This window comes from Euwallacea fornicatus, chromosome 3, assembly GCF_040115645.1.
Source record: "Euwallacea fornicatus isolate EFF26 chromosome 3, ASM4011564v1, whole genome shotgun sequence".
Taxonomy (NCBI): domain Eukaryota; kingdom Metazoa; phylum Arthropoda; class Insecta; order Coleoptera; family Curculionidae; genus Euwallacea; species Euwallacea fornicatus.
The window spans coordinates 2,059,106-2,075,879 of record NC_089543.1 but is presented as its reverse complement, the minus strand read 5'-3'; the positions used below and the strand labels follow the sequence as shown (position 1 = coordinate 2,075,879).

The 16,774-nt window shown below is 33.5% G+C and overlaps 2 protein-coding genes across 4 annotated transcripts; one reads left to right on the top strand and one right to left on the bottom strand.

Moving 5' to 3' along the window:
- The first annotated feature begins 182 nt into the window (after positions 1 to 182).
- Ptp69D (Protein tyrosine phosphatase 69D) lies at positions 183 to 8,788 on the top strand. 2 transcript variants are annotated; one of them, XM_066302635.1, is made up of 7 exons: positions 183 to 833; positions 1,038 to 1,209; positions 2,607 to 4,694; positions 4,755 to 5,616; positions 5,672 to 6,307; positions 6,361 to 6,594; positions 6,906 to 8,788. In XM_066302635.1, exons 1-7 carry the CDS (start codon positions 758 to 760, stop codon positions 6,972 to 6,974), a joined length of 4,137 nt encoding a protein of 1,378 aa, XP_066158732.1. In that variant the 5' UTR covers positions 183 to 757; the 3' UTR covers positions 6,975 to 8,788. The 2 variants fall into 2 exon arrangements, with proteins under 2 accessions (XP_066158732.1, XP_066158731.1); XM_066302634.1 differs by having other exon boundaries at positions 184 to 833; positions 2,607 to 5,616.
- LOC136350675 (uncharacterized) lies at positions 8,785 to 16,132 on the bottom strand. 2 transcript variants are annotated; one of them, XM_066302641.1, is made up of 6 exons: positions 15,997 to 16,132; positions 9,972 to 10,176; positions 9,601 to 9,921; positions 9,463 to 9,549; positions 9,106 to 9,407; positions 8,785 to 9,053 (listed from the first exon to the last, which is right to left on the bottom strand). In XM_066302641.1, exons 1-6 carry the CDS (start codon positions 16,005 to 16,007, stop codon positions 8,867 to 8,869), a joined length of 1,113 nt encoding a protein of 370 aa, XP_066158738.1. In that variant the 5' UTR covers positions 16,008 to 16,132; the 3' UTR covers positions 8,785 to 8,866. The 2 variants fall into 2 exon arrangements, with proteins under 2 accessions (XP_066158738.1, XP_066158739.1); XM_066302642.1 differs by having other exon boundaries at positions 9,463 to 9,531.
- Between the last annotated feature and the right edge of the window lie 642 nt (positions 16,133 to 16,774).

The window sequence follows — 16,774 nt, the reverse complement described above, 5'->3', positions numbered from 1 at the left end:
TCATTTCAAAAGATATATCACCCCATAATAAGGCTTTTTCATTGGTTGTATCTCTGCCTATACGTTCATTGGTCAGTTCAAAATTTCGATTGAATGAAATGTGGGTCGCATTCAATACTGCTCGTCTTTCTCTCTGCCTACGATTTATTTATTTTATTTTAATTGAATTTCGTATCCCTAATTAATAAGAAATTACTAAAATTACGTTTAAAATGCTACAAATTTGCAAATTAGAAATGTTGAGCTTTTTACCGTGAAAAATTACGCAGTACAGAAATACTTCGATGACAGGAGCGTCAAATCCAAACATTCATCTAAACGCGAATTCCTTATACATTTTATTGCCATAATTACAATAATCATTAAACGCCTTATTTACTGTATTAAATTTAATTATTAGATGCAAATTGGTAAACTGATAATCCTGAAGCAAAGAAAACAAAAAAATACTAATACGTTACTTGTGGCGCCATCTGCAGTCTGTGTCTGCAACCCACAAAAAAATCCCGAAAACTCCACTATTGAACATTGAATAAGGTGTCTCCCTCTGTCAAACCCAGGAAACAGTATTTCCAATTTCCAATATGGTTTCCATAACAAAGTAGTCGGCAATTTAAAGTTGTAAAAATGTCGAATGAATCTTCGATAATAGTACAGACGAAATGAAGTTATTAAGTCTAAACTTCCCTTGAACCCTAGTGCTCATTAATTACTAACTTTAGTGCCAGTTAGAATAGTACTTAACAGGGAATTCAACATGTTAAGCCAAGCCCTTTGCCAGTACACAATAATCGTTTTGCTCTTGTATCCTTTGGTTTATGGAAATCCAATAGGTAGGTCTGTTATAAGTAGATCTTCACTTCATTTAATACATAAACTTATATGAAAAGTCGTATCTCACTTTACAAAACTTATAATATTACTCGTGTTGATGTCATACCACTTTCAATAACAGGAAGTTCTTATTGTTTTGTCCAGCCCATATGTAAATAAACACTGACTAGTAAGTTTATAATTACGCATCTAACCCTTCACAGAAGAATTCTCGCAAGTTGATAAAGAGCTAAACATGACCATTGAAGTGCTGAAATACGAGAACCCTTTACGCTTACCCTTAGGAGAAAATGTCACTGTTATATGTAAAACTAAATGGATGTTGAGTCATATGCTATGGACTTTTAATGAGAAAAATGTGTCGGATCAGGATGGGTAAGTTTGGTTGTGAATTCCTAAGATTTAAAAATGTTTTAAAGATTTGTATAATTAAAAGATTAAACAACTAACTCTTATTCATGGTGATTTAGAACTATGAAATCAAACTTCTAGGGATTATTCAGTGCAATAATAGAAGACATTCAATTATAATAACCCATGTAGTAATTTATTAAAAATGTACTTGAACTTGTTGCAATGCAAATTAATTATTTTTTGCTAAATATTGTCTTAAAGACTGGTAACAGACATTTTGATGGGCAGTTTTATACATTTACATTTGTTTTGAACAACTACTGTAATGTTATTTTTTGCACTTAACTATCTTAAAGCATCATAAAGCCATACTGCCTTTGAAAGAAATTTTCAAATATGGATTGTTATACTCAAATATCTCCTATTGTTGCACTGATTAATTTTTAAAATTTCGATCCCATAGTTTTGAACCACCCTGTATTTGTCCTAGGACCATATATACATTAGATCTTTCAGACATCTTTTAACTTATTCTATTTTTGTATTTTTCTTTGATTTCTTACAAAATCAAATACCTTTCAGAGTGAAAACATACAACTTCTTGGAACACTTTCATTTCTTTTTTATATACACAGTATTCCATTTCTATTATATTAGTCAAACATAACTAGGATGTGTTGGATACATCAGATCTTATTATGTCATTTTGACTAAAATATTTTTAGAAAAACTATTAAAACTCAAAAAGAACACTTGATCCAAATTTAGAAGATACAATTAATTTTTGTAATTTCCCACTAGAAACTTTAATGACTTGGACACCCATGATACAGGCAAAATTAGATCCAAAACTTTAACATTAGAATATATTAAATTCCTCAACCTGATGTGACAAACAATACTTAAACAATAGTATATCACAAAATTTGAACTTGCCCCTATGACGAAATTATATATTTTCTTAAACCGTAAATGAGTTGAGTAAAATCTATTTACTTTTTAGTTATAAAAAAAATAACTCATCAAATAACTGTATAAGGATGCCTCCCAATAATATTATATGAAACTTATATACTAAAACATCAAAGTTCACTCAAATAATAGGTGATTGAACTCTAAAAACGTGTCTGTCCAGTTGTGTTACGATGTTACATGCATCAGAACGGAATTGTCATTAAAGGAAACCCAGGAGCACTTAACTAATAATTTTTTGTTGACGCTTACATTTTTGTAAATAAAAATCCTACGAATATCGAAATTAAACATGTAGATAACGTTTCTATTCATACTACCCTTTTAATTCTAATTAATTACGTTATTTTAACTGCAATCACACAAACTTTACGAAATTATAATTATTTATGTTACCACTATCAGATCATCGTTGTTTGAGGCACTGAACATACTTTTTGTTACAGGTTTATGTTAGAAATGGAGAGTGAGAATATTAATAAGGAATCAGGAAATAAATTTGAGGTGTCAATACTCCATATTCTAAATATAAATTTTAATCATGTAGGGAAGTATGTGTGTCATGCAACAAATCAAGATGCTAATGATTTAGACTTGTCTGACATTGAATTGAATGTAACCAAGCTTGTCCGCATTTTGAAAATCACTCCCCCAATTTATACAAAAATTTACAGCACTGTTCACTTGGAGTGCTTTGTTGAGGGTTACCCAATTGATTCAATAACTTGGTATAAAGATGGTAATGCATTACCTTTTGATATGTGGAACACCACATCTGTTAATGATACTGTATCAAGTTCTACATTGCAAATTCAAGTCACTAAAAAAGATAATGGGACTTATTCTTGTGTGGCTCGCAATGATATATCAAACACAGATGCGTCAACTGCAATTTTGGTGCTTGATAAACCCCAAGTGAATATAGATGTCATTAAACCTATTGGCACTAATAAAATATTCCTCAACTGGACTCTAAATGATGGCAATAGCCCCAATGAGCTTAAATATATAGTGCAGTATAAGTCTGAAAATGATACTGAATGGATTTTTTATAGATCCGATATAAACAATACTCAAAACTCTTTAATTCTAAATGTAGAAAAGAACAACTCATTGTACACAGTAAGAATTATGGCTAAGAATCCTCAAGGTGAAAGCCCATATTCCACCAGTGAGACTCTTAAAATGTTGGATGAAGAACCAATATTTGTACCAGAGATAACAGTAACAGGAGTCACCTCCATTTCCATATCTCTTAAATGGACAGTACCTCCAGAAAAATTCAAAGATCATATCCATTACTACAACCTTATAATGAGGTCCTACAATACGTCCCAAAAACTTGAAGCTGTTCAACCAGCTAAGTCAGATCTTGTGTATCTATTTTTCGATTTAAACTCTGCTACAACTTACAGTTTTCAAGTAGCTGCCTGTAGCGACTATAGTCGTGAATGTGGGCCTTGGTCAGAAATAGTTAACGGTACCACAATGGATGGTCAATCCGGACCGCCCTCAAATGCATCAGTAGAGTGCCGATTTGATAATATAAGCCATACAAATTTTGTCCATGTTTCTTGGGAGCCTCCTCGGGACCCTCATGGGAGTATTCAATCTTACAATGTTCATTTAGTAGGCAATGCCAGATTTGTCAACGAGCAAGGTGAGATGGATAATGTAACCTGGGGCCCAAAAGTAGCGAGCATTAGCGAAATTACCTTATCTACAAGATTTTACAATGTATCACCTAACACCAATTACACAGTGGAAATATCTGGTGTAACAAGACTAAGGAAAAGTGGCACCCCTGTTACATTATCCTGCCAAATGCCCCCCACTTTGCCTGATAAGCAAAAACTTGCAAGAATTCACTGGAAAAAGATGGAGGAGCAGCAAGAAAAGTGGATGTTTAAGCTTTTTATACCAAAAATCTCAGAAAGAAACGGGCCGATATGTTGTTATAGAATTTATTTAGTGCGTATGGAAGCTCAGCAAAAGCTCTCAGAACTTCCTTCTCCTGAAGATTTGACGATCATGAGTTATCAGGAGGCTCACCGTACTCCTAAAGGCGGTGCCTATGTCGCGGAAATGTTTAGTAGTTCTAGCTTTCATCCTGAGGTATTTCTGGGCGATGATCACGTTCTAAACATTTCAAGCAGTGAATGTGATCAGTGTATAGGCTTGAGACCGTACAATACCCCTAGAGAAGACAAACAAAAAGATAAGATGCTAAATAAAACTGCTGGGGATATAGCGAATCGTGTACGGAGAGATGAAATGCTCAGTGACCCATTGCCACCTTGCGATGGAAATCTAGATATTAATAGTAATTACACTGGATTTGTGGAGATTATTGTCCACAGAAATTCGGACCCGATATTTCTGGCAGCATACAGCAATTACTTAGACATGATGAATCCTGGACCAGAAGTTTTAGCAGCCCCAAGAACAGAAACTTTAAGTATGATATTCCAGGTCTTGTGTGTATTAATGGTGGTAATTCTGTTTCTTCTTGGAGTATTATGCATATTGCACAGGTATACTAAACAAGCGCACGCACAAGCAGTTGAAATGATTACGTTTAGAACGTCCCTTAGGAATCTTCGGGGACGACAGAGGTTGGTTTCCTTGAATCCCCCCGATATAAGTCCTATTAGCAAATTGGAACTGGTGGCGGCTTATGTAGAGCATCATCGGGATTCAGATTATGGTTTTCAACAAGAGTTTGAACTTCTTCCAGACCGTTTTTCTGATCGCACTACCAGAGCTTCAGATAGCAAGGAAAATATTTATAAAAACAGATACCCAGACATTAAGGCGTTTGACCAAACAAGAGTGAAGTTGTCTCAAGTTGACAGCATTGCTGGGTCAGATTATATTAATGCCAACTTTGTAATGGGATATAAAGAACGTAAGAAATTTATTTGTGCGCAAGGCCCTATGGATACCACAGTAAATGAGTTTTGGAGAATGATCTGGGAACAGCACTTGGAAATGATATTAATGCTAACCAATTTGGAGGAATACAGCAAGACAAAATGTGCAAAATATTGGCCAGATAAAAGTGACGGCGATAAAGTTTTTGGTAAAATAACTGTCATTCATGTACAAGAAACTCGGTTTTCGGACTATATTGTCAGAGACCTTAAAATAGTTAAAGCAGGAACTGGAAAAGACATAGAAGAAAGGCGTATTACCCAGTACCACTATTTAGTCTGGAAAGATTTCATGGCTCCCGAACACCCTAGCGGCATTATCAAATTCATCAAAAGAGTCAATGAAGCTTATTCCATCGAAAAAGGTTGCATCTTAGTGCATTGCAGCGCTGGTGTTGGCCGGACTGGTACTTTAGTAGCTCTAGATTGTCTGCTTCAACAACTACGAGAGGAAGGACAAGTTTCTATTTTCAATAATATCTGTGATTTAAGACACCAAAGAAATTTCTTAGTGCAATCTTTGGTGAGTTTTAGAAGGTTTCCTTAAGTTTTTTCACTTATTCTTTTGTAAATTTTAGAAACAATACATATTTATTTACCGCGCGCTAATGGAAGTGGCCCAGTATGGAGACACCGAAATCGCAGTAAACGATTTAAAGACTTCTGTAGACCGACTCCGCCAGGTAGACAAAGATGGCAATAAATGCAGGCTCGAAGATGAGTTTGAAAACATGATAAATGCTTTTGAGGATCGAAAATCGTGCTCGGTGGCCAGTGGAGAAGAAAACCGGGATAAAAACCGATCAGATGCTGTCCTTCCTTATGATAGAAACAGGGTTATACTAACCCCACTATCAGGCAAAGAACATTCCACTTATATTAACTCTTCATTCATCGAAGGATATGACAATAGCGAATCTTTCATTATAAGCCAAGACCCGATGGAATCAACAATAAACGACTTTTGGCGGATGATTTCTGAGCAAGGAATTAGCGTAATTGTGATGCTTTCTGAGTTGGGAGAAGGAAAATGCGCTAGGTATTGGCCAGAAGAAGGTTCTGAGGCTGTTTACGACCATATCACCGTGAGGTACGTGCAAGCCGAAACCTGTCCTTACTACACCAGAAGAGAGTTTTACGTGAAAGGAAGAGATCTGGAAGAACACAAAGTCACGCACTTGCAATACCATGGATGGCCTACTGTTGACGGGGAGGTACGAGATTAGTGACTGTCATTAAGTACATTTGAGAAAAAAAATATTTTCAGGTCCCAGAAGTAACTAGAGGTTTAATCGAATTAGTCGACTACTCTCAAATGGCCATGATAAAGACAGGGTGTTCTCCTTCCATGGTCGTTCATTGCAATTTGGGCTCTGACAGGAGCTCAATGTTTGTGGGGCTTAGTATTTTGGTGCAGCAACTGCGAACGGAACGTCGGGTTGATGTTTTTACAGTTACAAGGAAGTTAAGATCCCAACGACAGGCTCTTATAAACACCTATGTAAGTATAAGATAATCCATTCATTTTAAACAACCATTTTATTGTTTTTTAAAGCGATTTTTCTCAGCAACAAAGAATTGAACAAATCTTAGAACTTTAACTTTGAAGTTCGGTTAACTGTTAAAGTTAAAATTAAAACACGTTTCATGTTAAAATACATCTTTGATATTCCTTTATGTTCAGGCAACTAACACGCAAATTTTTTTCTTTAAAAAAAGTTAAAATTAAATATTCCTAACGTTAAATATTTAATTTATATGACTTTAACTTAAAATGTTTTTACCCTTCTTTGAAAACTTCAATTACTGCAGGCACAATACGAGTTTCTTCACCGGGCCATAGTAAATTACGCCGAGCTTCATGGTCTATGTGAGTCATAAACAATTTATACATTTTTGTGCCATATATAATAAATCATTCCAAAAAAGAGCCATAGTTGGTTTTAGAGGATGTTTGGGTATTTTTATATGTGCTGTACTTTTATATATATTATATTATGTATTCTTAGTAATCTTGTAAATTAAAACATGTTTCCAGTAAAAACCATGGCATGGTTTTGAAAACCAAAGTACTCAACTGTAGCTCGTCTAGTAGATTTTTAGCAATACTTATTATCCGATTTCCTTGACCGCGAAAGTAATATGTGAAAGAAGTATTTTGCTCAAATTTTATTATTTTTTTAACACACAAAATTAGTACATTTAGAATAGGAAACGTTCGATGTTTGTGATTTTTCAAGAAATGCGGATTTTTATTTTCGTCACGACATTAATAATATAAGTAGTAGTTTTTCACTAACACTGTAGGCAATCGTTTACTCCTAAATACATAATATAAATCGTTCTATTTCTACTTAATAATAAGTAGTTTATAGTCTTTGTACAATCTACAGGATAGTTTAACCTTGTATGTTCTAAAACAATAAAGCAGCACTCATTAAATCAATTCTAGCTAACATATCCAGCATCTTATGGAGATCAAAAAGCTATCCTGTACGATTAGTATTTCACTTCCTAGAGTAAGAAGCAATTTGTAGGTCGTTTGTGAATGCTCGGCTTTTATTTTTATCTGTATTTTGTCGATATTAAATGGACATTTTTTATTAAATCTTTAATTCCTGTATTGTTAGTCACGTGCTCCGCTCGATTCACTCGCGTATTCGACATTCATGCTCCAATCAATGTTGCAAACAAAAATGTCTGTTTAGCATCGTCATAAAAATACTCTTTTATATTAAAAGAGTATTCACTCTTCTTGGAATTTCATGTGCATTCATTAATTTATTTTTCTCTACATTAATATTCCCAAAAACTGCATATTTCTGGCTTTATTATTTTGATTTTTTATCTATATTTTTTTTACTCATAGGCTAAGTAATTTCGTATTATTTTTTTTTGTATTATCAAAGGCAGTGTTAGTGATATCTGTGTATTCTTTATTACTATTTTTTGTATTATATTTTAGCTCTCTAGCACCGTTTTAGTAGTACATCGTAGCAGGGTTGAAAATAGCAGTTTACTTCTTTCTAACTAAAAAAAAGTTAAAAGATAAATGTTCTAATTGCCTGATTCAGCCCTGTACCGAAAATATAGTTTTAAGTTTGAGAAACATTTGATGAGGGTCTCGAGTTCAAGTCGACTGATATAAATACCTACAACACAAACTATTTAAGAGTAGATTCTCACTTTTGTATCAATACAGTAATAATATTCACTGGGAAAATTTTTGCAAGTAGTTCCTGGCCGATACTGCCTATTTTTCCACAAATATTTGCTTGACAGCTATTTTCAGACATACTTGTTTTTTCGCTTCAGGAAAATCTGTACAATACTCCAGGTAATAATTAGGCATTCAATGATTTATTTCTTTTTGTGTTTCTGAAAAATAATCGACAGGAATTAAGTTGCCGTTTCGCCGTTGTATTATTAGTTGAGATCTGAGCTATTATGATCATAAAGTCTTTATGCTTAAGTACATTTATTTACTTTGTATAATTTTAATAAACATTGTGTATTCGTCTTTTTAAGTAAGTTATTTCTTCGTGTATATAAGTTTGTTAACTGTATTTTAAATGAGATACAAAATTAAGACTGTAATGTATATGCGATTTTTGCAGCTAAAAATATTTATTTACACATTCTCCCATTCAGTTATTTTGCCATTTTTATTTCTTATAATAAAATATTCATGCATACTTAAGCGGTTTTATTTCCTTTAGAGCTATAATAAATAAATAAGTTAATAAATAAAGAGTGAATGGCTTTGGTAGCTTCTAAAATCTCTTATTGACCGTAGTCTTCTTGTTCTGATTCTTATTGGAAGGTTTTCGGGTCGGGTTGGTAGCATTCGGCCTCTTTTTTCTGCAAGGAATTGCTGTACACTGCAATTGCTTATTTGCATATTTGGCCGAATTTTTAATGTATCTGCCGAAAGTCCCTGGAGCAACACGTTTTAATAGCCTAAAAAATGTTCAGTAAAGCTAGATATATTAACATCCGTATCTTATTATACTTGTAAAATCTATTTTCTTCTAACTCAAAAGATCTAGCAGTTTTTGTCAGCTCGCATGCAAATCTTTCAGCACAATTTCCCTCAATCGCATTCAACGCAAACCTGGCAAAGTCATCTAGTTGTTCTTTTTTCTTAACTCCATTTCCAACTTTAGGTTTCGAAATACTCCCCAATTTGGGCAAAAGAGACATCACCACGTACATTACAGCCATACCTAGGAATCCTGAGATCGCCATAAATAATGGATGTTCCATCGGCTTCATTTCTTTTTTGTCTTCTGGGTGCTGAATTGTTATGTTATGCTAAAAAGGAAACTAAATCTACTGAAGAATACATAGCTTATGCTCCCCTTCGTACCTGATGATGATGTGAGTGATACGTATATGGAGGTTTATATGTACTCGTCTCTTTGGAATGATGGTAATGCTGTAAATGGTGACTGCCCTAAATTGTTCATCCGTAAATTTAGCACATAGCATAACTTTTCATACTCACATAATGATCATCTGAAGGCTGCGAAGTTATTTCATCAGTAAAGGTCTTTATAGGATAATAATAGTAGTAGTATCCGGAATCTTCACTTACAGCCTCATGGTTAGGATGCGGGTCTGCAGGAGGGTCGTGGTCATGATGCTTGTAATTGGCAACATTCGGTGTCTCTGTTGGCTCTTCTTCATCTATGTGATGCACCAACGCTTGTACAAGCCCACTATCGCCAGTATCTAACTTTACGGTGTCGCCCTTAATCAAAGCTTGCTCATAAATGGCTGCAAGCTCTCCTTTTGTAAGTTGCAGTGGAGGAACTCCCTCCGCCCGCTAAATTCCTTCTTACTTTTATATTGGTCAGAAAAAAATGCAATGCATACCTGATAACTTCTGCGATGAATTTTAGAGTTTCCCTGTTGCTTCAATGGTTCATTAACTTCAGTTGTACTGAAAGTTTGAAATTGCCTGAGATTTCTTAAACCTCTGACTGCATTTTCTAGATATTTGCTAGTAGTATCCCCACATTTGCTTAGGCGGACAATTATTAGCAAAGTTGTTAGTATTAAGCTAGAATAATGGGACCTCCTACAAATAAGCCATTTCAAGGTGAAAATTTTATTGGTGTATTAACTTTATTTCATAAATATTATGAAAATTAATATTCAGGTTATTAATATGGTCAAAAGGCTATATATGCGATAATAGATTGTACCAAACTTTCACATATATCACATTTGTGCATATGTATATGCAGGTATTATCCATAGTAGCAGCAATTGTTGTTGAGTTAAACTTACGTCTGTTCTTATGTTATTATTAGAAAATAAACATTTATTGACATTTTGCTTTTAGCAAACCCACAAATGAGTTATATCGGCATTTAGTCAAGTAATTCTTAATTCAGAATTTTGGCCTGTTGTAATAATTTACTAAATTTATTGAAGCTTGTTTTTATGTATGGAAACGGTTAATGGTTGCGACAACTACTAAAGGCAGACCAGTGTTAACAAAATAGAAGTTCTACGTTTAAAGCGTTTTACAACACACACGGAGGGTACTCCCAAAAAAAAACGTTAATAGCTACCAAAGTTCTTATTTTAACTAAAACACCTTATATAATTAGCAATTTTTGGGTTATACGTTGAATTTTATGCTAATTCATAGTAGCATATCTTATATTTAAATTACAATAAAGCAAAGCAAAGAAAATGTTATTAGTTTATTGTCAGAAAATATATACACATATCAAACATTATGACATAAAATTATTGTTGCCAATATATATGGCATTAACTGTTCTTAATATATTTAACTATACCTATCTAGGAACAACTTTTGCCTTTAATGGCTTGTACATTTTGATAATGAAATTCATATTTATTTTATATTTCAATGTGGCATCATAAGTACCTAATCTATTTTGATGATTTCTTACTAAAAAGTTACAACAATTCTTAAATTATTATTAGGAATAACATTATTGTTTTAAACTATTAACATTTTTATTAAATTTGAACATGTCTTAATTAACAACATTAATTTAACAATTGTTATGCGTAACTTCACAGCCCAATTTATTATTATTATACTTATTGAACACAATATCTAGCAGTCTTTTATAATACTCAGCAGCAAAAATGTTTCTGAAAATATGTTTGTCACAAAGGTGAAAAAACGAATGATAAGGGCAATTTAACAGAACATTGGGAAAAATAATTTGAAATGCAAATCAAAATTAACAAATACTTAACAACATTAAAATACTATCATATCAACTCTAAAAATTTTGGAAGTACCTATTATTAATTTATAAAGAGCATTTTTAAGGGTAAGAACTGACATAGTGCTAAGCTTCTACTTCTTCCAATTTTGATAGTTATTGGCTTGGTCCTTGGCAATTGATATGTTGACATACCCATGTAAAGTCTTATAAAATTTCTTGCACTGTATTTTTGTTTTTTCAGTCCTCAATGTTGACATAATAAACATAAATCTTCACATTGATTTAAAATAAGAGAGGCTCTATCTTTAGGAACCTTTTTGAGATCGACCATTTGGGAGAAGAAACAATTCTTTGAGGTAGCTGCGTTCCTTCCGGACAATATCAATAGTATGTTTGCATTGAGCCTTAAGTGCTAAGTAATGGTTGATGCACATATATTGATCCATCTTTAAGGTGCCAGCCTGAAAAAGGCTGTCATCATGATCATCAGTATCTGAAGATGTCCACTGATCAGAAAGATTGTTGCCTTCTGAATGAGAGTTATAATCAGAAGAGGTATCATCAGGATGAACATAATCTGACCCAGCAGAATTGTCATTATCAGAAGAACTGTCGAAATTAACAAGAGAAGCATCACCTTCAGAGGCAGAATATTTCCTAAAATAAGCATTATTCTTTGAAGCATCACCATTCTCATCAGGAATGTCATCATCCAATGAAGAGTAATCATCATCAGAAATAGTGCCATTAAAGCTCGGAGGAGGAATATATATTTCACCTAGTGAAGAATCACTGTAATCCATATCACCATAATCTTCAGAAGAAGTTTCATGTTCTGTGTCGAAATATGAATAGGAATCTTCAGAGGAATTAGAACTAAGCTCACAGTGATTTGCACCAGGTTCAAATTGATGTAGACTGTTATTAGACTGACTTAGGTCTGATTGAGAGTGGCTTGAGTCAGATTCAGACTCAGAGCTTGAGCAAGGATATGCAACTCCTACCTCCCATTCCATATTAAAATCTAAATCACTGCTAGAATTACTCTCAACATCACTCCTATCATCACTCTCAATCTCACTTCCGATATCAGACCAAAATTCACTCTCATCCTCTTCATCACTAGAATCCTCTTCATCACTGGAATCTTCTTCATCACTAGAATCTTCTTCATCACTACAATAGATATCAATGGCAGAATCAGAATCACTCATTTTGTTATGATTGTTGCACGTTTCTACTTTTGTACAAGAGGGAATTGTATGAAACGCTGGTGTGTGCCTGGAAATGTTGCTGAGAAATTGTAGAACAACTAAACAGCAACACCAGCCCTGCTACCATGCAAATTGCAAGTATCACAGGCCACAACGAGCAACAACCAGCGTTACCGTTGTTTGTGACTTGACTCATTTATTTTGAAGATCACTTCTGTTTACACTTTTACTACTGTTTAGTTTGTCGTGTAATCTGTAATTTTAGACGGTTTCTTTCAACTTGCCATTTGAGATTGAATGATCACGTGATTTTAAAATCATATTAATATTACAAATCACGTGATGTTTAAATTATAACATGTTTGAGTTAAAAATCACCATTGGAAGGCAAGTGACTAGCGACAGTCACTCCCGTGTGCAAGTATTAGGTTATACTCATTATTCATAATTTTGAATGAAATAGAGGGAAAAGCTCTATTAGTGCCTTCGAATATATGTTAATGCAGTAGAATACTGAGAATAGCGCCAGAAATGGTTTTGGTTGGATTTATATTACGGGAGCAGTACGAAAACCAATTATTGTTGAAATTATTAACTATAACATTTTTAAGCTTAAAAAAAAACCTTATTACTAGGTTTACCCAGGTTTAATCTTAGTCTATCGATTATTTTTTAGCATTAGTGGCATGATCATTATTTTTCTTCTAAGCCATATATTCTCAAGTAACATGAGAAAAAGGCGTTATCAAAATTCAGAATAAAAAAAGCAAAAAATTAGAAACATATTCGCTTTATACTCACTTCGGAGAGATTAGTTTAACTTAGTGCGAACAAAGCACAACGATACCTTATAAGTTTTTTTGATAATTAATAATACATGCTCTTGTTAAGACTAACACTACACATGAGAATAAGAAACCAGAACTAGATTCATTTTTCACTAAGGAAGAATGACAATAATCCCATTAGTAAATTATTGCAGAAATATATTACTAAAACGCACGAGTTGTCTTAAGGCTATTCGAGCGAGACGATTTTATATTGCGGGGTCTATCGTTTAACGTTAGACAGCTAAAGTATTTATGAAGACGTTAACGTAAAGACATCTGCGCACGAAAAGTGCGTTAGCTTGCATGTGAACGTTAATTTTTTCTTTATGGATCCACGTTAATTAAAATGTTTATTTCGGGTAATCCCCGCAATTTCGCAGCAAAGACAGTAGAAAAAGAGTACAACGACTATAATGTAACCAAATTCATTGATTTTAGTTTCTTCTTCATTTTTTGTAAACGCGTTAAGTCAATAGCGTGTATTCGAATTCAGTCATATTTGAATTTTGAAAATAATTGAGAAAAAAATTTACTCCAACCAGTCAGAAAACCATACGAAACGGTTCGAGAACCCTTCTGAGCAACTCACACTGAGGACTCGAACTCGAAATAAGCAACGCACTTGAGCAGATGGGTTCTTTAACTGTTCAGAGACGGTATCCTGATGAGTTGAAACGATTGTTAATGTCATGGCAACAACATACATCCGTAAACTTTACACTAAACATATTAGTCCATCAAATTCCGAATTTAAAAAAAATCACATAAGTTATTCGTGCGAAAATAGTAATAGCACCTATCATATATCGAGGTTGTCGTTAATTAATCAGATTTTTACGTTGTGCTCAAAAAATAATAGATTATAATCACAACAAAAGCCAAATAGTTGCCACAACAAAAAGATCTGGTTGTCCCCTCTGTTATGGATGATTTTAGGAACAAAAAAGCATACTTAAGTTGTACTCAGTAATCTGTGTATATAGTGTTTATGATTTTTCGGACAAGAACTATTAAAAAAGTCATGTACATTTCAGAAAAACTGTCGAAAAATAATGCGGAAATTATTGTTTAAATCGGAATAATTTAAATGTATACACACGTGTACCAAATGTCAAACGCTTCACGAGATGTGGTAACTGCCTCAGACTGATTTTATATAAGTAGCTAACCGCTGTAGAAGCTGATTCCTAAATACTTTGTATAGGTAATTAGTTCAGGGCGGAATACATATCTATTGCTTTAAAATAAAAATCGATTTTATTTATGTTTTCTACAGTATTTAAGCATCACCCTGTATAATTATTAAATAAAAAAAATAAAAATATCAATACTCTTCATGCATTTTCTTAACAACCCTTAATTCTAGCGAAAAACATCTTAAACAAAAAGTATCAAGAATCATTTTTCAAATAATTTAAAAATCGAATTAGAATACTCCTAGTGTTCGCGAAAAAATTATATCCGCTTTAGAAAAAAAATTGCAAAATGATTAACTAGACCGGGCATAAGTTTTTTTAATATTTAATTATTATTAGGATCAGTCTAGGCAAATGGCCCAAGATTTTTAAATGTGAGCTTTTCCGGAAAACCTCGTCAAAATTGCATATATGTGCCGTCACTATACATGGCAGGAGTGTGTTAACTGTAAGATTCTGCTTCCATTCTCGCGAAAGTTTCTTCTCCATAGATTTAGGAATCTGACCCCAGGTATTCATAATTAAATATCTTGTTTATAAACTTAAAGGATGTTACTGATTCTAAACTGTACTCGCAGGTTTGATATTTCTTCCGATATGATCGATGATCTTGGTTATGACATAGTATCCAATCAATTGAATTCTGTGCCAAAGGAATGCAGGACATCCGCATATTTTATTATATATCTTACAAAAATAGATATCTATCAATAACTGGCAAAGTATCATGTATATAATCCTTATTTATTGCATATAGCACATTTTTACCTCTGATACCGTTAGGATGAGCCAAATTATACATATTTGCGGGGTTATTAAAGCGTGATAAACGCATTTGCGACTGACATCGGATACATCGAATGGATTTTTATAATACTGTCCTATTTACACACTTTTTATGCACATTTTAAATTACATTAGTGTCTTTGCGACTTCTTAATTGAACAACCGAATTTTGTAGTCGAAAGTGCGTCGCTAGTTACATGATAATTACTCATATCAGTACATGATGCAGTTGATTGCGTAAATAATTTTAAATATGCACGATGGTAAGATTACCTACTTGTAGTAATAAAAAGTAAATGATTCATTGCTCTTAAAAAATAAAGTTACTAGCGGAACTGAATTTTCGCTGTTATTATATTTGGCGTACATACGCATAAATGTATATTTTTTATAAACGTTTATTGTTTTATATATGATTTTTACATAAAACTAAAAAAATCGCATAAAGCACGTACCACACTGACTGTAGTTTTGTATTGTATATAAATATATAGGTGTGTAAATAACCCAACAACAAAAACTATTTTGGCACATTCATATATATCTAACTACCTTCAAGAAATACAAACAGAAGTTTCAATATTTTTTTCGTATTTAATGAAATGTCCACACTCATAAACTACCATCCTGTGAAAAGTAAAGAAGTCTTTACTTACCCTCCGAACATCTTTAAGGTAAGTCATACGCATCTCAAAAATGACACAATTAAGGACAAGACCGGGTCTCTGTATAAGGAGTTGGTACCCAATGTTACCAGAGCAGTGTTACTGCGCGTTGTCGATGCCTAACTGACTGTAAAATTGCGCCAGCCGAAGAACCAGTAAGATATACACATATGTATGTAGTCGTACCAGTATTAATAAAAATAAGAACTGCCCAAAAAAGAAAACGCCGCCGTGCATATATCGGTCAGCTTTTGCCTTACTTTTGGACATTCAACCACAGGGTATTGATGGTGATACTCTATGATTACTGCTTTATGTCTGTAGTTATTTGGGTTTATTCGTTCGATTTATTCAAATTTACTTTGGCTTAGATTTAGTTACAAAGAATATGACCTGGTTGTGAGGGTTAGACAGAAGAAATATCAATTTTTAAAGTTAATTCGTGTCCTAATACGTACCTCTTGTCCAACCGATTCAATATACGCGCAAGAGATTCGGACCGGCGAACCTTACCCATTTCTTGACTGTTTGTGACGATCCGGAATTAGTTTACCATTCTGTTGGAGCAAATTTAGCTAAGATGAGAGTAAGATAAGAGCTTAATTGAGAGAAGCTCATAAACTCAAATCAAGTCATAATCGGTTTACTCCTGTATTGGAAAAGATTTGACTGAGAAGAGAGAAATTAAAGATTTTGAAACCCTTCTCAAAGCGATTGCGAGAAATGATTCCTTAGTTGTGAACGTGAAGTTTTGTGAAATAAGTACGCT